The sequence below is a fragment of the Pseudophryne corroboree genome, chromosome 12, assembly GCF_028390025.1.
Source record: "Pseudophryne corroboree isolate aPseCor3 chromosome 12, aPseCor3.hap2, whole genome shotgun sequence".
In the NCBI taxonomy this organism is placed as follows: Eukaryota; Metazoa; Chordata; class Amphibia; order Anura; family Myobatrachidae; genus Pseudophryne; species Pseudophryne corroboree.
In genome coordinates this window covers 7,209,798-7,235,193 of record NC_086455.1, presented here as the reverse complement: position 1 = coordinate 7,235,193, position 25,396 = coordinate 7,209,798, and the positions used below count along the sequence as shown (strand labels likewise).

General features: G+C 46.0%; 1 protein-coding gene and 1 long non-coding RNA gene across 2 annotated transcripts in view; one reads left to right on the top strand and one right to left on the bottom strand.

The window, feature by feature from the left end:
* Positions 1–25,396, top strand: part of KCNN3 (potassium calcium-activated channel subfamily N member 3) — a 148,358-nt gene that overhangs the window by 86,236 nt on the left and 36,726 nt on the right. The window contains exon 5 of the mRNA XM_063946852.1: positions 11,997–12,107. Coding sequence (XP_063802922.1) covers positions 11,997–12,107 — 111 coding nt within the window. The remainder of the gene's footprint in view (positions 1–11,996; positions 12,108–25,396) is intronic.
* LOC134980163 (uncharacterized) overlaps positions 11,756–25,396 on the bottom strand; it is an 85,526-nt gene continuing 71,885 nt past the window's right edge. Inside the window, exon 4 of the long non-coding RNA XR_010190345.1 lies at positions 11,756–11,873. This is a non-coding gene — a long non-coding RNA (uncharacterized LOC134980163). The remainder of the gene's footprint in view (positions 11,874–25,396) is intronic.

Here is a 25,396-nt window from a genome sequence, read left to right as displayed (position 1 = left end):
TTATACATTAGAGGGTACAGTATACTGATGACATAGGTCAGGGAGGTACAGAATACAGGAGTATTATACATTAGGGGGTACAGTATACTGATGACATAGGTCAGGGAGGTACAGAATACAGGAGTATTATACATTAGAGGGTACAGTATACTGATGACATAGGTCAGGGAGGTACAGAATACAGGAGTATTATACATTAGGGGGTATAGTATACCGATGACATAGGTCAGGGAGGTACAGAATACAGGAGTATTATACATTAGAGGGTACAGTATACTGATGACATAGGTCAGGGAGGTACAGAATACAGTAGTATTATACATTAGAGGGTACAGTATACCGATGACATAGGTCAGGGAGGTACAGAATACAGGAGTATTATACATTAGGGGGTACAGTATACCAATGACATAGGTCAGGGAGGTACAGAATACAGGAATATTATACATTAGGGGTACAGTATACTGATGACATAGGTCAGGGAGGTACAGAATACAGGAGTATCATACATTAGGGGTACAGTATACCAATGACATAGGTCAGGGAGGTACAGAATACAGGAGTATTATACATTAGGGGTACAGTATACCAATGACATAGGTCAGGGAGGTACAGAATACAGGAATATTATACATTAGGGGGTACAGTATACCGATGACATAGATCAGGGAGGTACAGAATACAGGAGTATTATACATTAGGGGGTACAGTATACCAATGACATAGATAAGGGAGGTACAGAATACAGTAGTATTATACATTAGAGGGTACAGTATACTGATGACATAGGTCAGGGAGGTACAGAATACAGGAGTATTATACATTAGGGGGTACAGTATACCAATGACATAGGTCAGGGAGGTACAGAATAGAGGAATATTATACATTAGAGGGTACAGTATACTGATGACATAGGTCAGGGAGGTACAGAATACAGGAGTATTATACATTAGGGGTACAGTATACTGATGACATAGGTCAGGGAGGTACAGAATACAGGACTATTATACATTAGGGGTACAGTATACTGATGACATAGGTCAGGGAGGTACAGAATACAGGAATATTATACATTAGGGGTACAGTATACTGATGACATAGGTCAGGGAGGTACAGAATACAGGAGTATCATACATTAGGGGTACAGTATACCAATGACATAGGTCAGGGAGGTACAGAATACAGGAATATTATACATTAGGGGGTACAGTATACCGATGACATAGATCAGGGAGGTACAGAATACAGGAGTATTATACATTAGGGGGTACAGTATACCGATGACATAGGTCAGGGAGGTACAGAATACAGGAGTATTATACATTAGGGGTACAGTATACCAATGACATAGGTCAGGGAGGTACAGAATACAGGAATATTATACATTAGGGGGTACAGTATACCGATGACATAGATCAGGGAGGTACAGAATACAGGAGTATTATACATTAGGGGGTACAGTATACCGATGACATAGGTCAGGGAGGTACAGAATACAGGAGTATTATACATTAGAGGGTACAGTATACCGATGACATAGGTCAGGGAGGTACAGAATACAGGAGTATTATACGTTAGGGGGTACAGTATACAGATGACATAGGTCAGGGAGGTACAGAATACAGGAGTATTATACATTAGAGGGTACAGTATACTGATGACATAGGTCAGGGAGGTACAGAATACAGGAGTATTATACATTAGGGGGTACAGTATACCGATGACATAGGTCAGGGAGGTACAGAATACAGGACTATTATACATTAGGGGTACAGTATACTGATGACATAGGTCAGGAAGGTACAGAATACAGGACTATTATACATTAGGGGTACAGTATACTGATGACATGGGTCAGGGAGGTACAGAATACAGGAGTATTATACATTAGGGGATATAGTATACTGATGACATAGGTCAGGGAGGTACAGAATACAGGAATATTATACATTAGGGGTACAGTATACTGATGACATAGGTCAGGGAGGTACAGAATACAGGAGTATCATACATTAGGGGTACAGTATACCAATGACATAGGTCAGGGAAGTACAGAATACAGGAGTATTATACATTAGGGGTACAGTATACCAATGACATAGGTCAGGGAGGTACAGAATACAGGAGTATTATACATTAGGGGTACAGTATACCAATGACATAGGTCAGGGAGGTACAGAATACAGGAATATTATACATTAGGGGGTACAGTATACCGATGACATAGATCAGGGAGGTACAGAATACAGGAGTATTATACATTAGGGGGTACAGTATACCAATGACATAGATAAGGGAGGTACAGAATACAGTAGTATTATACATTAGAGGGTACAGTATACTGATGACATAGGTCAGGGAGGTACAGAATACAGGAGTATTATACATTAGGGGGTACAGTATACCAATGACATAGGTCAGGGAGGTACAGAATAGAGGAATATTATACATTAGAGGGTACAGTATACTGATGACATAGGTCAGGGAGGTACAGAATACAGGAGTATTATACATTAGGGGTACAGTATACTGATGACATAGGTCAGGGAGGTACAGAATACAGGACTATTATACATTAGGGGTACAGTATACTGATGACATAGGTCAGGGAGGTACAGAATACAGGAATATTATACATTAGGGGTACAGTATACTGATGACATAGGTCAGGGAGGTACAGAATACAGGAGTATCATACATTAGGGGTACAGTATACCAATGACATAGGTCAGGGAGGTACAGAATACAGGAATATTATACATTAGGGGGTACAGTATACCGATGACATAGATCAGGGAGGTACAGAATACAGGAGTATTATACATTAGGGGGTACAGTATACCGATGACATAGGTCAGGGAGGTACAGAATACAGGAGTATTATACATTAGGGGTACAGTATACCAATGACATAGGTCAGGGAGGTACAGAATACAGGAATATTATACATTAGGGGGTACAGTATACCGATGACATAGATCAGGGAGGTACAGAATACAGGAGTATTATACATTAGGGGGTACAGTATACCGATGACATAGGTCAGGGAGGTACAGAATACAGGAGTATTATACATTAGAGGGTACAGTATACCGATGACATAGGTCAGGGAGGTACAGAATACAGGAGTATTATACGTTAGGGGGTACAGTATACCGATGACATAGGTCAGGGAGGTACAGAATACAGGAGTATTATACATTAGAGGGTACAGTATACTGATGACATAGGTCAGGGAGGTACAGAATACAGGAGTATTATACATTAGGGGGTACAGTATACCGATGACATAGGTCAGGGAGGTACAGAATACAGGACTATTATACATTAGGGGTACAGTATACTGATGACATAGGTCAGGAAGGTACAGAATACAGGACTATTATACATTAGGGGTACAGTATACTGATGACATGGGTCAGGGAGGTACAGAATACAGGAGTATTATACATTAGGGGATATAGTATACTGATGACATAGGTCAGGGAGGTACAGAATACAGGAATATTATACATTAGGGGTACAGTATACTGATGACATAGGTCAGGGAGGTACAGAATACAGGAGTATCATACATTAGGGGTACAGTATACCAATGACATAGGTCAGGGAAGTACAGAATACAGGAGTATTATACATTAGGGGTACAGTATACCAATGACATAGGTCAGGGAGGTACAGAATACAGGAGTATTATACATTAGGGGTACAGTATACCAATGACATAGGTCAGGGAGGTACAGAATACAGGAATATTATACATTAGGGGGTACAGTATGCCGTTGACATAGATCAGGGAGGTACAGAATACAGGAGTATTATACATTAGGGGGTACAGTATACCGATGACATAGGTCAGGGAGGTACAGAATACAGGAGTATTATACATTAGAGGGTACAGTATACTGATGACATAGGTCAGGGAGGTACAGAATACAGGAGTATTATACATTAGGGGGTACAGTATACCAATGACATAGGTCAGGGAGGTACAGAATAGAGGAGTATTATACATTAGAGGGTACAGTATACTGATGACATAGGTCAGGGAGGTACAGAATACAGGAGTATTATACATTAGGGGGTACAGTATACCGATGACATAGGTCAGGGAGGTACAGAATACAGGACTATTATACATTAGGGGTACAGTATACTGATGACATGGGTCAGGGAGGTACAGAATACAGGAGTATTATACATTAGGGGATACAGTATACTGATGACATAGGTCAGGGAGGTACAGAATACAGGAATATTATACATTAGGGGTACAGTATACCGATGACATAGGTCAGGGAGGTACAGAATACAGGAGTATTATACATTAGGGGGTACAGTATACCGATGACATAGGTCAGGGAGGTACAGAATACAGGACTATTATACATTAGGGGTACAGTATACTGATGACATAGGTCAGGAAGGTACAGAATACAGGACTATTATACATTAGGGGTACAGTATACTGATGACATGGGTCAGGGAGGTACAGAATACAGGAGTATTATACATTAGGGGATACAGTATACCGATGACATAGGTCAGGGAGGTACAGAATACAGGAGTATTATACATTAGGGGGTACAGTATACCGATGACATAGGTCAGGGAGGTACAGAATACAGGACTATTATACATTAGGGGTACAGTATACTGATGACATAGGTCAGGAAGGTACAGAATACAGGACTATTATACATTAGGGGTACAGTATACTGATGACATGGGTCAGGGAGGTACAGAATACAGGAGTATTATACATTAGGGGATATAGTATACTGATGACATAGGTCAGGGAGGTACAGAATACAGGAATATTATACATTAGGGGTACAGTATACTGATGACATAGGTCAGGGAGGTACAGAATACAGGAGTATCATACATTAGGGGTACAGTATACCAATGACATAGGTCAGGGAAGTACAGAATACAGGAGTATTATACATTAGGGGTACAGTATACCAATGACATAGGTCAGGGAGGTACAGAATACAGGAGTATTATACATTAGGGGTACAGTATACCAATGACATAGGTCAGGGAGGTACAGAATACAGGAATATTATACATTAGGGGGTACAGTATACCGTTGACATAGATCAGGGAGGTACAGAATACAGGAGTATTATACATTAGGGGGTACAGTATACCGATGACATAGGTCAGGGAGGTACAGAATACAGGAGTATTATACATTAGAGGGTACAGTATACTGATGACATAGGTCAGGGAGGTACAGAATACAGGAGTATTATACATTAGGGGGTACAGTATACCGATGACATAGGTCAGGGAGGTACAGAATACAGGACTATTATACATTAGGGGTACAGTATACTGATGACATAGGTCAGGAAGGTACAGAATACAGGACTATTATACATTAGGGGTACAGTATACTGATGACATGGGTCAGGGAGGTACAGAATACAGGAGTATTATACATTAGGGGATACAGTATACTGATGACATAGGTCAGGGAGGTACAGAATACAGGAATATTATACATTAGGGGTACAGTATACTGATGACATAGGTCAGGGAGGTACAGAATACAGGAGTATCATACATTAGGGGTACAGTATACCAATGACATAGGTCAGGGAGGTACAGAATACAGGAGTATTATACATTAGGGGTACAGTATACCAATGACATAGGTCAGGGAGGTACAGAATACAGGAGTATTATACATTAGGGGTACAGTATACCAATGACATAGGTCAGGGAGGTACAGAATACAGGAATATTATACATTAGGGGGTACAGTATACCGATGACATAGATCAGGGAGGTACAGAGTACAGGAGTATTATACATTAGGGGGTACAGTATACCGATGACATAGGTCAGGGAGGTACAGAATACAGGACTATTATACATTAGAGGTACAGTATACTGATTACATGGGTCAGGGAGGTACAGAATACAGGAGTATTATACATTAGGGGATACAGTATACTGATGACATAGGTCAGGGAGGTACAGAATACAGAATTATTATACATTAGGGGTACAGTATACTGATGACATAGGTCAGGGAGGTACAGAATACAGGAGTATCATACATTAGGGGTACAGTATACCAATGACATAGGTCAGGGAAGTACAGAATACAGGAGTATTATACATTAGGGGTACAGTATACCAATGACATAATTCAGGGAGGTACAGAATACAGGAGTATTATACATTAGGGGGTACAGTACACCAATGACATAGGTCACGGAGGTACAGAATACAGGAGTATTATACATTAGGGGGTACAGTACACCAATGACATAGGTCAGGGAGGTACAGAATACAGGAGTATTATACATTAGGGGGTACAGTACACCAATGACATAGGTCAGGGAGGTACAGAATACAGGAGTATTATACATTAGGGGGTACAGTATACCAATGACATAGGTCAGGGAGGTACAGAATACAGGACTATTATACATTAGTGGTACAGTATACCGATGACATAGGTCAGGAAGGTATAGAATACAGGACTATTATACATTAGGGGTACAGTATACTGATGACATGGGTCAGGGAGGTACAGAATACAGGAGTATTATACATTAGGGGATACAGTATACTGATGACATAGGTCAGGGAGGTACAGAATACAGGAATATTATACATTAGGGGATACAGTATACTGATGACATAGGTCAGGGAGGTACAGAATACAGGAATATTATACATTAGGGGATACAGTATACTGATGACAGGTCAGGGAAGTACAGAATACAGGACTATTAAACATTAGGGGTACAGTATACTGATGACATAGGTCAGGGAGGTACAGAATACAGGAGTATTATACACTAGGGGATACAGTCAGGGAGGTACAGAATACAGGAATATTATACATTAAGGGGTACAGTATGCCGATGACATAGATCAGGGAGGTACAGAATACAGGAGTATTCTACATTAGGGGTACAGTATACCGATGACATAGGTCAGGGAGGTACAGAATACAGGACTATTATACATTAGGGGTACAGTATACCAATGACATAGGTCAGGGAGGTACAGAATACAGGAATATTATACATTAGGGGTACAGTATACCAATGACATAGGTCAGGGAGGTACAGAATACAGGAGTATTATACATTAGGTGGTATAGTATACTGATGACATCGGTCAGGGAGGTACAGAATACAGGAGTATTATACATTAGGGGTACAGTATACCGATGACATAGGTCAGGGAGGTACAGAATACAGGACTATTATACATTAGGGGTACAGTATACCAATGACATAGGTCAGGGAGGTACAGAATACAGGAGTATTATACATTAGGGGGTATAGTATACTGATGACATCGGTCAGGGAGGTACAGAATACAGGAGTATTATACATTAGGGGTACAGTATACCGATGACATAGGTCAGGGAGGTACAGAATACAGGACTATTATACATTAGGGGTACAGTATACCAATGACATAGGTCAGGGAGGTACAGAATACAGGAATATTATACATTAGGGGTACAGTATACCAATGACATAGGTCAGGGAGGTACAGAATACAGGAGTATTATACATTAGGGGGTATAGTATACTGATGACATAGGTCAGGGAGGTACAGAATACAGGAGTATTATACATTAGGGGGTATAGTATACTGATGACATAGGTCAGGGAGGTACAGAATAGAGGAGTATTATACATTAGGAGGTACAGTATACTGATGACATAGGTCAGGGAGGTACAGAATACAGGAGTATTATACATTAGGGGGGTACAGTATACCGATGACATAGGTCAGGGAGGTACAGAATACAGGACTATTATACATTAGGGGTACAGTATACCAATGACATAGGTCAGGGAGGTACAGAATACAGGAATATTATACATTAGGGGTACAGTATACCAATGACATAGGTCAGGGAGGTACAGAATACAGGAGTATTATACATTAGGGGGTATAGTATACTGATGACATAGGTCAGGGAGGTACAGAATACAGGAGTATTATACATTAGGGGGTATAGTATACTGATGACATAGGTCAGGGAGGTACAGAATAGAGGAGTATTATACATTAGGAGGTACAGTATACTGATGACATAGGTCAGGGAGGTACAGAATACAGGAGTATTATACATTAGGGGGGTACAGTATACCGATGACATAGGTCAGGGAGGTACAGAATACAGGAGTATTATACATTAGGGGCTACAGTATAGCGATGACATAGGTCAGGGAGGTACAGAATACAGGACTATTATACATTAGGGGGTACAGTATACTGATGACATAGGTCAGGGAGGTACAGAATACAGGAGTATTATACATTAGGGGGGTACAGTATACCGATGACATAGGTCAGGGAGGTACAGAATACAGGACTATTATACATTAGGGGTACAGTATACCAATGACATAGGTCAGGGAGGTACAGAATACAGGAATATTATACATTAGGGGTACAGTATACCAATGACATAGGTCAGGGAGGTACAGAATACAGGAGTATTATACATTAGGGGGTATAGTATACTGATGACATAGGTCAGGGAGGTACAGAATACAGGAGTATTATACATTAGGGGGTATAGTATACTGATGACATAGGTCAGGGAGGTACAGAATAGAGGAGTATTATACATTAGGAGGTACAGTATACTGATGACATAGGTCAGGGAGGTACAGAATACAGGAGTATTATACATTAGGGGGGTACAGTATACCGATGACATAGGTCAGGGAGGTACAGAATACAGGAGTATTATACATTAGGGGCTACAGTATAGCGATGACATAGGTCAGGGAGGTACAGAATACAGGACTATTATACATTAGGGGGCACAGTATAAATCATGTAGGTACAGTATACAAATAGATTATAAACCAGGGTGGAGAGGGAGAGTGCAGAGACAGGATGAAATTACAAATTGGCACTTGATGTTCCATTAATTAGGAACATACAAGAATGGAGCTTAATGAAGGGAGGAAAACCAGACGGAAGCCTGTCAATGGGGATATAGAAGGCTTGGCAGGATGAGAGGAGACATCACCGACCAGCCTGAATGTGTCTATTTAGGAGAACAGATTTTGGGGGGACGGTTAGGAGCAGATGAGCAGTTTTGTATCAGATAATTCAGCTGCTGCCACAGGGTTACAATTCAGACATCACAAATGCCATTCACACACAACCTGTCTCTGCGCCAACACACACGTCAGAGGAAAACGCACACCGCCGCCAGGGCTGGTGTTTCGTGAAGTCGTCTCGGCTCTGGATAGACAAAGGAGGATTGTTACCAATCTTACAAATCGCCATGGGGAGATTCCCATATGACGGAGCACCTCCAGCAGCTGGTGGCATCTCATCCTGAAATAATCCTGATCTCGTCACAGTTATAGGGTGTACTGGGGTTCGCGGGGGCTTTATATGCTTGTTCCTCATTTAAAATTACATTTTACCACTTCACTGGAACATGTTTTCCCCACAAAACCCGGTCAGAAATTGTCGTTTGTTTTTTTAAATGTAACAAAGTTTATTTATTTTATTTTTTTAAATATATTTAATATTCTTAGCTCTACTGCGCATACGCAGGCCTCCGGAAACATGGTGCACGCCATGTTCCGGAGACTAATCACTACTGTGCCGGCCATTTTGCCGGTGATCTTTTACCGCGGCTGCAGCTCCAATGCGAGACTCCAGAAAGGTAAGTGATAATACATGTGTGTGGTGTTGGCCCCCTTGGACCTAGGGCCCCATGTGCACCGCCCACCCCATCAAACCCCCTCCCATGTGGGTCGGGGGGACTGATCATCAAGTTTGACACAACACCCCCTTTCGTCATTACTACCTTAAAAAATAAAACTCTTTAAGACGTTGGAATTTGTAGTCTTGTTACTTATGTGAGCGTGCGCTGCTCCTCTCCAGTGTCGGCCATCTTAGGCTTGGCGTGACTTCCCCCAGTACCATTTAGAATCCTTTCCTACAGGAAAGCTGGTCTGGGGAGACATGCTTTCCCTGTATTACCATGGTTATCGCAGAAAGTTTCTCATCTGTTATCAATATTACAAGTAGAGTCACTGGCATTATAAAATGGCTGCTATCTGGTTGTGAGTCACGTATCTCTCACGTGAGCCCAGAATAGGCTATTTCTTACCACCTGCCCTCTTATCGCCCCACCGTCCTGTGGTGACATAGATAATAACTAATCTGTCACCTCATTCTTCTTACATTTACTCCATGCTCAATGGATAACATATTCCTTCTCGTGCTAAAACAGTTCCTCCTCTTCTCAGAGATCCCTCAACCTAGATATAAAACAGCAGCATAACCACCAACATAGACCCTGCATTCCAGTGTATAGGATGTCTACCACCTCATAAACCTCTTTGGGGGGGGAGACAGGAGAAGCGTGTTCAATCATGCTGACACCACTGGCGCAGACAGCTCAGATTGGACCTTGTTCCATGGTGATATCGACCAAGCTCTCTGCAAGAGACCACATGCACTGGACCATAAGGGTTTCTTGTTTCCTCCTGCAGGAAATGTGTCCGTTAGGCGGCTGTCATCACTGAGTACCTTGCAAAGGACAGGAGTCCTCCTGGACACCGCAGTTCTGTTGGGTACTCCTGACTGGGAGATGAGGGGTGCTCCCCTGCACTGCAGTATTTTTGGGTTGAGTTCTGGGTGGAAGCCTTTGCTGGTAAGATCCGGTGAATCTCACCACCAGCAGGATTATCTAGTCTTGGGCCAAGCGAAAAAAAAAAAAAAAAAAGTGCTTTATAGTCATCGAAAACACCCATGTACGACAGCAAATGAGCTATACGCCCTTTGCTAAATATGACCCAAGTCCCACCATATGTTACCCTGATCACTTACCTCTTCTAACACTCCATATATCCCCCCCTCCCCCCAATGCTGGCACGTTCCTTCACCACTCATCATTCTAGCTTCTAATTCTCATATGCCGTTGCTCAGTCAGTCAGGGAGATCTTATAAGTGCTGGTAACACCTACCCCAGGCCAGGTGCTAGATGCCAACACAAACCCATGGGAGAAGGTAGGTGTGTGGTCTTCTGGCGACATGGATTATCTGGTGTACATAGATCCGGACATACCTCAGTACCTGCCCACTGGTATTACTATTTATGCGGTACAGTATCCCATATTTGATCGACAGTAGTATTATGGGGGTCATTCCGAGTTGTTCGCTCGCAAGCTGCTTTTAGCAGCTTTGCACACGCTAAGCCGCCGCCTACTGGGAGTGAATCTTAGCTTATCAAAATTGCGAACGAAAGATTAGCAGAATTGCGAATAGACACTTCTTAGCAGTTTCTGCGATCAGTTCAGTGCTTGTCGTTCCTGGTTTGACGTCACAAACACACCCAGCGTTCGCCCAGACACTCCCCCGTTTCTCCAGCCACTCCCGCGTTTTTCCCGGAAACGGTAGCGTTTTTTCGCACACACCCATAAAACGGCCAGTTTCCGCCCAGAAACACCCACTTCCTGTCAATCACATTACGATCACCAGAACGAAGAAAAAACCTTGTAATGCCGTGAGTAAAATACCTAACTGCATAGCAAATTTACTTGGCGCAGTCGCACTGCGGACATTGCGCATGCGCATTAGCAACTAATCGCTCCGTTGCGACAAAAAAATAACGAGCGAACAACTCGGAATGACCCCCTATATTCCTTATAATTCCCAAGATTTCCTAATGAAACCTGAAATGATGACGTCTCCTTTCCTACTATGTGAATACTGTAAATACCGTAATTGTATAGCTGTAGACACCAGACCCAGCAGATAGTCATAACTGGAAATGCAGACAGATATCCTAGTCCAGGTGGCTGCAGAGGTGGGAGAATGGATCCCCGGGGATGCGGTGATGTTTTCTGCTCAGCAAGAGAAGGACAGATGAAAGTAGAATATCAGTAGGGTTAAGGCTGAGGGTGGGCAGAGGAGTAATGCTTTATGTATTACAGATGTCTCCCGTCTGCTTTGTTCCCCACATGCAGGGTGCTGGCTGTACTGCCTTAGTCGTGGCTGTGGTCGCACGAAAGCTGGAGCTCACCAAAGCAGAGAAGCACGTACATAACTTCATGATGGACACGCAGCTAACGAAACGGGTAAGCGGGCAGTGCCAAAGAGACAGCAGCAAGAAAGCTGGTGTGGCTTTTCTGGTAAAGCGCAGTCTTACGTTTGGCAGGAGTGACGGAATGTTTAATTATCTCTTGCAAACTTACTGTATGGTGCTCAAGATCTGGAAGAACCACCGGACATTGATGTTCTTGGTTGCTTCTGAAGAGAATGTATTACAAATCTCCACTGAATCCCCAGAAGACACAGTAGTAATTGACGAGGATCAACAGACTACACAAAGTGGAGGCAGCCATTCTGTCATTGAGATATTCCAAAACCAGTGCAGCCCTCAAAATTGCCGCCCCACAGAATGCCTCACTGATGTCATTGGGCTCTATTGCGTTTATAGACTGAGCATTTTTGCTAGTTTGTGATTTGTTGAGCTCCCAAAATGGCTGTGACCACTGGTAATCACTTACAGTGCAAAAGGGCCTCTCCGCAGTGCCAAAAGCATTGCATGCCATATTTTACCTAAATGTGTCTATATTGTCCATGTCTACTGTTCCGGAACATCCGAGAGGCTCCTGAATTTCAGTGAGTCCCCACGGACTCTGGGGGGAGGGAGGAGGACACCCTCCTTTTACCCTCCCACTTTCTGGTGAAATGCGTAGGAACGAGGTGCACATCGATGTAATTATGGGCGCCTTGCAACACAGGGGGGCTGGGTCATGATGGAGCGATAACTGGCAAAGCCAACCCGTATCTCCCCTCTGAGATAAATAGAGTAGGAACGTTTGACGCGTTTTACCACTCTCTTGTATTGTAGCTACGCCCTCTGTTGAAAAAATGATGAATTTAAGCAGGTTCGGTATATTTGCACTATAGCAGTGCCCTCCACTGACATGTCAATTACTTTTCAAAAGCTAAATTATGAGTGAAACATGTAAAGCATTATAAGGATCAGAGGAGGAGCGGATAAATGGTCTTATAGTAAATAAGAGGTTAGCAACAAACCATAACTTATTGTGATATGCTCTTATTCCGGTACAAATGGAAGGGTCCTATTTAGTAACATGCCACGGGGGTAGAAGTATCAGGCAGTGACAAAAGTGGAGGTTGCCCATAGCGAGCAAACAGAAACGCCCTGACTTGTGGGAGCGGCATGGAAGTGTCGCGGGTGTGCATCAATGGGGTACATTTACTAAGACAGGAGTTCTATTTAAGTTAAGTGCTATGGGCAACATCTTATCTTAAATAGAACTCCCATCTTAGCAAATTTACCCCAATAGCTCCATGCATATGGAGAAGGAAAGCCTGTTTCTGATCTTGCACCTAGCATGGTGACACTAGAACCCCCGTACTAGCCCTACAGATAGTCGCATTGCCGTAATGTACCAAATCTGGCTTCAGTGGCTGCTCGCAACTATAGCAACTGTACATGTGACAGCCCCAGTGTCTCGCAAGCATGGTCTATTTAGATCCCCAAAGGCGGCCCTCAAAGCACCCTAACGGTCCAGGTTTTAAGGATATACATGTTTGAGCACAGGTGAATTAATTAGTACCTCAGTCATTCTGATTTAAAACCTGGACTGTTAAAGCTGTAACACACTGGCCGGTTTCTCCCCGATGGCAAAAAGCCGGACAAACTTTGTCCGGCTTTTTGCCATCCGGGAGAAACCGGCAGAGTCTGGCACACAGGACGGCTTTGAGCCGTGTGTAATGCTGTGCGCATGCGCAGCATCAGACATGGCTTCAGAAAAAAACGTTGTGTGTGAAAGCTCCCCTTCACACACACGGTTCACTGGCTGCAAAGACGGCCCGGCGGCCGCCGGACCTTCCAGTGGTGAGACCCGGCTGCAACCCGGCAGCCGGGCCGGGGCCGTGCAGTGTGAAGGCACCCTACCCCTCACACTGTTAACTACAATGCCGGCACGGGAAAAAGCCGTCCGGCTTTTTCCCGGCCGGCAAAAGCCGGCGTGTGTGTTTTAGCCCTCAGGGTGCCTTGAGGACCATATCTGGAGCCGCTGCTCATTTATTTTAAAGTCAATACTGATGAGAAAAGATGACTATCGCTATAATCAGTACTCTATCTCCATCTGCTGGTAGCACCAGGTATGAGACGATTAATCTGATGCAGGGAAGGAGTGTGTCATCACAATGTACGACTGTAGCTGCTGCTATAATCTATGACATCAGTTGTCCACCAGCACTCACAGGTTTGAATTACCGTACCCTACATGTGATATAAATCAAGTGTGATAGGCTGGTACAAGTGATATGATCATATATGGATATATTAATAGGAAAATAACGGGAATGTGCGAAGGATAATAATATGGGAAGATGAGGACATTGGGGTGAGGGCATGAGAGATGAGGACATGGGGGAGACGGGAAGGATGGCGACGTGGGGATATGAGAAGAATGGTGACGTGAGGGAGATGAGAAGGATGATGACATGGGGGAGATGGAAAGGATGATGATGTGGGGGAGATGGGAAGGATGATGTGGGGGAGATGGGAAGGATGATGACATGGGGGAGATGGGAAGGATGATGACATGGGGGAGATGGGAAGGATGATGACATGGGGGATATAAGAAGGATGATAACATGGGGGAGATGGGAAGGATGATAACATGGGGTAGATGGGAAGGATGATGACATGGGGGAGATGGTAAGGATGATGTGGGGGAGATGGGAAGGATGATGACATGGGGGAGATGGGAAGGATGATGACATGGAGGAGATGGGAAGGATGATGACATGGGGGAGATGGTAAGGATGATGTGGGGGAGATGGGAAGGATGATGACATGGGGGAGATGGGAAGGATGATGACATGGGGGAGATGGGAAGGATGATGACATGGGGGATATAAGAAGGATGATAACATGGGGGAGATGGGAAGGATGATAACATGGGGGAGATGGGAAGGATGATGACATGGGGGAGATGGTAAGGATGATGTGGGGGAGATGGGAAGGATGATGACATGGGGAGATGGGAAGGATGATGACATGGGGGAGATGGGAAGGATGATGACATGGGGGAGATGGTAAGGATGATGTGGGGGAGATGGGAAGGATGATGACATGGGGGAGATGGGAAGGATGATGACATGGAGGAGATGGGAAGGATGATGACATGGGGGAGATGGGAAGGATGATGACATGGGGGATATAAGAAGGATGATGACATGGAGGAGATGGGAAGGATGATGACATGGGGGAGATGGGAAGGATGATGACACGGGGGAGATGGAAAGGATGATGACATGGGTGAGATGGGAAGGATGATGACATGGAGGAGATGGGAAGGATGATGACATGGGGGATATAAGAAGGATGATGACATGGGGAGATGGGAAGGATGATGACATGGGGGAGATGAGAGGGATGGTGACATGAGGGAGATGAGAAGAATGGTGACGTGAGGGAGATGAGAAGGATGATGACATGGGGGAGATGAGAGGGATGGTGACGTGGGGGAGATGGAAAGGATGATGACATGGGGGAGATGGAAAGGATGATGACATGGGGGAGATGGTAAGGATGATGTGGGGGAGATGGGAAGGATGATGACATGGGGGAGATGGGAAGGATGATGACATGGGGGAGATGGGAAGGATGATGACATGGGGGATATAAGAAGGATGATGACATGGAGGAGATGGGAAGGATGATGACATGGGGGAGATGGGAAGGATGATGACATGGAGGAGATGGGAAGGATGATGACATGGGGGATATAAGAAGGATGATGACATGGGGGATATAAGAAGGATGATGACATGGGGGAGATGGGAAGGATGATGACATGGGGGATATAAGAAGGATGATAACATGGGGGAGATGGGAAGGATGATAACATGGGGGAGATGGGAAGGATGATGACATGGGGGAGATGGTAAGGATGATGTGGGGGAGATGGGAAGGATGATGACATGGGGGAGATGGGAAGGATGATGACATGGGGGAGATGGGAAGGATGATGACATGGGGGAGATGGGAAGGATGATGACATGGGGGATATAAGAAGGATGATGACATGGAGGAGATGGGAAGGATGATGACATGGGGGAGATGGGAAGGATGATGACACGGGGGAGATGGAAAGGATGATGACATGGGTGAGATGGGAAGGATGATGACATGGAGGAGATGGGAAGGATGATGACATGGGGGATATAAGAAGGATGATGACATGGGGAGATGGGAAGGATGATGACATGGGGGAGATGAGAGGGATGGTGACATGAGGGAGATGAGAAGAATGGTGACGTGAGGGAGATGAGAAGGATGATGACATGGGGGAGATGAGAGGGATGGTGACGTGGGGGAGATGGAAAGGATGATGACATGGGGGAGATGGAAAGGATGATGACATGGGGGAGATGGTAAGGATGATGTGGGGGAGATGGGAAGGATGATGACATGGGGGAGATGGGAAGGATGATGACATGGGGGAGATGGGAAGGATGATGACATGGGGGATATAAGAAGGATGATGACATGGAGGAGATGGGAAGGATGATGACATGGGGGAGATGGGAAGGATGATGACATGGAGGAGATGGGAAGGATGATGACATGGGGGATATAAGAAGGATGATGACATGGGGGATATAAGAAGGATAATGACATGGGGGAGATGGGAAGGATGATGACATGGGGGATATAAGAAGGATGATGACATGGGGTATATGGGAAGGATGATGACATGGGGGATATAAGAAGTATGATGACATGGGGGATATAAGAAGGATGATGACATGGGGGAGATGGGAAGGATGATGACATGGGGGTGATGGGAAGGATGATGACATGGGGGTGATGGGAAGGATGATGACATGGAGGAGATGGGAAGGATGATGACATGGGGGAGATGGTAAGGATGATGTGGGGGAGATGGGAAGGATGATGACATGGGGGAGATGGGAAGGATGATGACATGAGGGATATAAGAAGGATGATGACATGGGGGATATAAGAAGGATGATGACATGGGGGTGATGGGAAGGATGATGACATGGGGAGATGGGAAGGATGATGACATGGGGGATATAAGAAGGATGATGACATGGGGGAGATGGGAAGGATGATGACATGGGGGATATAAGAAGGATGATGACATGGGGGAGATGGGAAGGATGATGACATGGGGAGATGGGAAGGATGATGACATGGGGATATAAGAAGGATGATGACATGGGGAGATGGGAAGGATGATGACATGGGGGATATAAGAAGGATGATGACATGGGGAGATGGGAAGGATGATGACATGGGGGATATAAGAAGGATGATGACATGGGGGATATAAGAAGGATGATGACATGGGGGAGAGGGGAAGGATGATGACATGGGGGAGATGGGAAGGATGATGACATGTGGGAGAGGGGAAGGATGATGACATGGGGGAGATGGGAAGGATGATGACATGGGGGAGATGGGAAGGATGATCACATGGGGGAGATGGGAAGGATGATGACATGGGGGAGATGGTAAGGATGATGTGGGGGAGATGGGAAGGATGATGACATGGGGGAGATGGGAAGGATGATGACATGGGGGAGATGGGAAGGATGATGACATGGGGGAGATGGGAAGGATGATGACATGGGGGAGATGGTAAGGATGATGTGGGGGAGATGGGAAGGATGATGACATGGGGGAGATGGGAAGGATGATGACATGGGGAGATGGGAAGGATGATGACATGGGGGAGATGGGAAGGATGATGACATGGGGGATATAAGAAGGATGATGACATGGAGGAGATGGGAAGGATGATGACATGGGGGAGATGGGAAGGATGATGACACGGGGGAGATGGAAAGGATGATGACATGGGTGAGATGGGAAGGATGATGACATGGAGGAGATGGGAAGGATGATGACATGGGGGATATAAGAAGGATGATGACATGGGGAGATGGGAAGGATGATGACATGGGGGAGATGAGAGGGATGGTGACATGAGGGAGATGAGAAGAATGGTGACGTGAGGGAGATGAGAAGGATGATGACATGGGGGAGATGAGAGGGATGGTGACGTGGGGGAGATGGAAAGGATGATGACATGGGGGAGATGGAAAGGATGATGACATGGGGGAGATGGTAAGGATGATGTGGGGGAGATGGGAAGGATGATGACATGGGGGAGATGGGAAGGATGATGACATGGGGGAGATGGGAAGGATGATGACATGGGGGATATAAGAAGGATGATGACATGGAGGAGATGGGAAGGATGATGACATGGGGGAGATGGGAAGGATGATGACATGGAGGAGATGGGAAGGATGATGACATGGGGGATATAAGAAGGATGATGACATGGGGGATATAAGAAGGATGATGACATGGGGGAGATGGGAAGGATGATGACATGGGGGATATAAGAAGGATGATGACATGGGGTATATGGGAAGGATGATGACATGGGGGATATAAGAAGTATGATGACATGGGGGATATAAGAAGGATGATGACATGGGGGAGATGGGAAGGATGATGACATGGGGGTGATGGGAAGGATGATGACATGGGGGTGATGGGAAGGATGATGACATGGAGGAGATGGGAAGGATGATGACATGGGGGAGATGGTAAGGATGATGTGGGGGAGATGGGAAGGATGATGACATGGGGGAGATGGGAAGGATGATGACATGAGGGATATAAGAAGGATGATGACATGGGGGATATAAGAAGGATGATGACATGGGGGTGATGGGAAGGATGATGACATGGGGAGATGGGAAGGATGATGACATGGGGGATATAAGAAGGATGATGACATGGGGGAGATGGGAAGGATGATGACATGGGGGATATAAGAAGGATGATGACATGGGGGAGATGGGAAGGATGATGACATGGGGAGATGGGAAGGATGATGACATGGGGATATAAGAAGGATGATGACATGGGGAGATGGGAAGGATGATGACATGGGGGATATAAGAAGGATGATGACATGGGGAGATGGGAAGGATGATGACATGGGGGATATAAGAAGGATGATGACATGGGGGATATAAGAAGGATGATGACATGGGGGAGAGGGGAAGGATGATGACATGGGGGAGATGGGAAGGATGATGACATGTGGGAGAGGGGAAGGATGATGACATGGGGGAGATGGGAAGGATGATGACATGGGGGAGATGGGAAGGATGATCACATGGGGGAGATGGGAAGGATGATGACATGGGGGAGATGGTAAGGATGATGTGGGGGAGATGGGAAGGATGATGACATGGGGGAGATGGGAAGGATGATGACATGGGGGAGATGGGAAGGATGATGACATGGGGGAGATGGGAAGGATGATGACATGGGGGAGATGGTAAGGATGATGTGGGGGAGATGGGAAGGATGATGACATGGGGGAGATGGGAAGGATGATGACATGGGGGAGATGGGAAGGATGATGACATGGGGGAGATGGGAAGGATGATGACATGGGGGATATAAGAAGGATGATGACATGGAGGAGATGGGAAGGATGATGACATGGGGGAGATGGGAAGGATGATGACACGGGGGAGATGGAAAGGATGATGACATGGGTGAGATGGGAAGGATGATGACATGGAGGAGATGGGAAGGATGATGACATGGGGGATATAAGAAGGATGATGACATGGGGAGATGGGAAGGATGATGACATGGGGGAGATGAGAGGGATGGTGACATGAGGGAGATGAGAAGAATGGTGACGTGAGGGAGATGAGAAGGATGATGACATGGGGGAGATGAGAGGGATGGTGACGTGGGGGAGATGGAAAGGATGATGACATGGGGGAGATGGAAAGGATGATGACATGGGGGAGATGGTAAGGATGATGTGGGGGAGATGGGAAGGATGATGACATGGGGGAGATGGGAAGGATGATGACATGGGGGAGATGGGAAGGATGATGACATGGGGGATATAAGAAGGATGATGACATGGAGGAGATGGGAAGGATGATGACATGGGGGAGATGGGAAGGATGATGACATGGAGGAGATGGGAAGGATGATGACATGGGGGATATAAGAAGGATGATGACATGGGGGATATAAGAAGGATGATGACATGGGGGAGATGGGAAGGATGATAACATGGGGGATATAAGAAGGATGATGACATGGGGTATATGGGAAGGATGATGACATGGGGGATATAAGAAGTATGATGACATGGGGGATATAAGAAGGATGATGACATGGGGGAGATGGGAAGGATGATGACATGGGGGTGATGGGAAGGATGATGACATGGGGGTGATGGGAAGGATGATGACATGGAGGAGATGGGAAGGATGATGACATGGGGGAGATGGTAAGGATGATGTGGGGGAGATGGGAAGGATGATGACATGGGGGAGATGGGAAGGATGATGACATGAGGGATATAAGAAGGATGATGACATGGGGGATATAAGAAGGATGATGACATGGGGGTGATGGGAAGGATGATGACATGGGGAGATGGGAAGGATGATGACATGGGGGATATAAGAAGGATGATGACATGGGGGAGATGGGAAGGATGATGACATGGGGGATATAAGAAGGATGATGACATGGGGGAGATGGGAAGGATGATGACATGGGGAGATGGGAAGGATGATGACATGGGGATATAAGAAGGATGATGACATGGGGAGATGGGAAGGATGATGACATGGGGGATATAAGAAGGATGATGACATGGGGAGATGGGAAGGATGATGACATGGGGGATATAAGAAGGATGATGACATGGGGGATATAAGAAGGATGATGACATGGGGGAGAGGGGAAGGATGATGACATGGGGGAGATGGGAAGGATGATGACATGTGGGAGAGGGGAAGGATGATGACATGGGGGAGATGGGAAGGATGATGACATGGGGGAGATGGGAAGGATGATCACATGGGGGAGATGGGAAGGATGATGACATGGGGGAGATGGGAAGGATGATGACATGGGGGAGAAGGGAAGGATGATGACATGGGGGATATAACAAGGATGATGACATGGGGGAGATGGGAAGGATGATGACATGGGGGTGATGGGAAGGATGATGACATGGGGGATATAAGAAGGATGATGACATGGGGGAGATGGGAAGGATGATGACATGGGGGATATAAGAAGGATGATGACATGGAGGAGATGGGAAGGATGATGACATGGGGGAGATGGGAAGGATGATGACATGGAGGAGATGGGAAGGATGATGACATGGGGGAGATGGGAAGGATGATGACATGGGGGATATAAGAAGGATGATGACATGGGGGTGATGGGAAGGATGATGACATGGAGGAGATGGGAAGGATGATGACATGGGGGAGATGGTAAGGATGATGTGGGGGAGATGGGAAGGATGATGACATGGGGGAGATGGGAAGGATGATGACATGGGGGATATAAGAAGGATGATGACATGGGGGATATAAGAAGGATGATGACATGGGGGTGATGGGAAGGATGATGACATGGGGAGATGGGAAGGATGATGACATGGGGGATATAAGAAGGATGATGACATGGGGGAGATGGGAAGGATGATGACATGGGGGATATAAGAAGGATGATGACATGGGGGAGATGGGAAGGATGATGACATGGGGGAGATGGGAAGGATGATAACATGGGGAGATGGGAAGGATGATGACATGGGGGATATAAGAAGGATGATGACATGGGGAGATGGGAAGGATGATGACATGGGGGATATAAGAAGGATGATGACATGGGGGATATAAGAAGGATGATGACATGGGGGAGAGGGGAAGGATGATGACATGGGGGAGATGGGAAGAATGATGACATGTGGGAGAGGGGAAGGATGATGACATGGGGGAGATGGGAAGGATGATGACATGGGGGAGATGGGAAGGATGATGACATGGGGGAGATGGGAAGGATGATGACATGGGGGATATAACAAGGATGATGACATGGGGGAGATGGGAAGGATGATGACATGGGGGTGATGGGAAGGATGATGACATGGGGGTGATGGGAAGGATGATGACATGGGGGATATAAGAAGGATGATGACATGGGGTATATGGGAAGGATGATGACATGGGGGATATAAGAAGGATGATGACATGGGGGATATAAGAAGGATGATGACAAGGGGGAGATGGGAAGGATGATGACATGGGGGTGATGGGAAGGATGATGACATGGGGGATATAAGAAGGATGATGACATGGGGGATATGGGAAGGATGATGACATGGGGGAGATGGGAAGGATGATGACATGGGGGATATAAGAAGGATGATGACATGGGGTATATGGGAAGGATGATGACATGGGGGATATAAGAAGGATGATGACATGGGGGATATAAGAAGGATGATGACATGGGGGAGATGGGAAGGATGATGACATGGGGGTGATGGGAAGGATGATGACATGGGGGATATAAGAAGGATGATGACATGGGGTATATGGGAAGGATGATGACATGGGGGATATAAGAAGGATGATGACATGGGGGATATAAGAAGGATGATAACATGGGGGAGATGGGAAGGATGATGACATGGGGGAGATGGGAAGGATGATGACATGGGGAGATGGGAAGGATGATGACATGGGGGAGATGGGAAGGATAATGACATGGGGGATATAAGAAGGATGATGACATGGGGGAGATGGGAAGGTTGATGACATGGGGGAGATGGGAAGGATGATGACATGGGGGATATAAGAAGGATGATGACATGGGGAGATGGGAAGGATGATGACATGGGGGATATATGAAGGATGATGACATGGGGGATATGGGAAGGATGATGACATGGGGGATATGGGAAGGATGATGACATGGGGGAGATGGGAAGCATGATGACATGGGGGAGATGGGAAGGATGATGACATGGGGGAGATGGGAAGGATGATGACATGGGGGAGATGGGAAGGATGATGACATGGGGGATATAAGAAGGATGATGACATGGGGGATATAAGCAGGATGATGACATGGAGGAGATGGGAAGGATGATGACATGGGGGAGATGGGAAGGATGATGACATGGAGGAGATGGGAAGGATGATGACATGGGGGATATAAGAAGGATGATGACATGGGGGATATAAGAAGGATGATGACATGGGGGTGATGGGAAGGATGATGACATGGAGGAGATGGGAAGGATGATGACATGGGGGAGATGGTAAGGATGATGTGGGGGAGATGGGAAGGATGATGACATGGGGGAGATGGGAAGGATGATGACATGGGGGATATAAGAAGGATGATGACATGGGGGATATAAGAAGGATGATGACATGGGGGTGATGGGAAGGATGATGACATGGGGAGATGGGAAGGATGATGACATGGGGGATATAAGAAGGATGATGACATGGGGGAGATGGGAAGGATGATGACATGGGGGATATAAGAAGGATGATGACATGGGGGAGATGGGAAGGATGATGACATGGGGAGATGGGAAGGATGATGACATGGGGGATATAAGAAGGATGATGACATGGGGAGATGGGAAGGATGATGACATGGGGGATATAAGAAGGATGATGACATGGGGGATATAAGAAGGATGATGACATGGGGGAGAGGGGAAGGATGATGACATGGGGGAGATGGGAAGAATGATGACATGTGGGAGAGGGGAAGGATGATGACATGGGGGAGATGGGAAGGATGATGACATGGGGGAGATGGGAAGGATGATGACATGGGGGAGATGGGAAGGATGATGATATGGGGGAGATGGGAAGGATGATGACATGGGGGAGATGGGAAGGATGATGACATGGGGGATATAACAAGGATGATGACATGGGGGAGATGGGAAGGATGATGACATGGGGGTGATGGGAAGGATGATGACATGGGGGTGATGGGAAGGATGATGACATGGGGGATATAAGAAGGATGATGACATGGGGTATATGGGAAGGATGATGACATGGGGGATATAAGAAGGATGATGACATGGGGGATATAAGAAGGATGATGACATGGGGGAGATGGGAAGGATGATGACATGGGGGTGATGGGAAGGATGATGACATGGGGGATATAAGAAGGATGATGACATGGGGGATATGGGAAGGATGATGACATGGGGGAGATGGGAAGGATGATGACATGGGGGATATAAGAAGGATGATGACATGGGGTATATGAGAAGGATGATGACATGGGGGATATAAGAAGGATGATGACATGGGGGATATAAGAAGGATGATGACATGGGGGAGATGGGAAGGATGATGACATGGGGGTGATGGGAAGGATGATGACATGGGGGATATAAGAAGGATGATGACATGGGGTATATGGGAAGGATGATGACATGGGGGATATAAGAAGGATGATGACATGGGGGATATAAGAAGGATGATAACATGGGGGAGATGGGAAGGATGATGACATGGGGGAGATGGGAAGGATGATGACATGGGGGAGATGGGAAGGATGATGACATGGGGGAGATGGGAAGGATGAGGACATGGGGGAGATGGGAAGGATGATGACATGGGGGAGATGGGAAGGATGATGACATGGGGAGATGGGAAGGATGATGACATGGGGGAGATGGGAAGGATGATGACATGGGGGATATAAGAAGGATGATGACATGGGGGAGATGGGAAGGTTGATGACATGGGGGAGATGGGAAGGATGATGACATGGGGGATATAAGAAGGATGATGACATGGGGAGATGGGAAGGATGATGACATGGGGGATATATGAAGGATGATGACATGGGGGATATGGGAAGGATGATGACATGGGGGATATGGGAAGGATGATGACATGGGGGAGATGGGAAGCATGATGACATGGGGGAGATGGGAAGGATGATGACATGGGGGAGATGGGAAGGATGATGACATGGGGGATATAAGAAGGATGATGACATGGGGAATAAAAGAAGGATGACAACATGGGTGAGATGGGTAGGATGATGACACGGGGGAGATGGGAAGGATGATGACATGGGGGATATAAGAAGGATGATGACATGGGGGAGATGGGAAGGATGATGACATGGGGGATATATGAAGGATGATGACATGGGGGATATGGGAAGGATGATGACATGGGGGAGATGGGAAGGATGATGACATGGGGGAGATGGGAAGGATGATGACATGGGGGAGATGGGAAGGATGATGACATGGGGGATATAAGAAGGATGATGACATGGGGGATATAAGAAGGATGATGACATGGTGGATATAAGAAGGATGATGACGTGGGGGAGATGGGAAGGATGATGACATGGGGGAGATGGGAAGGATGATGACATGGGGGATATGGGAAGGATGAATACATGGGGGAGATGGGAATGATG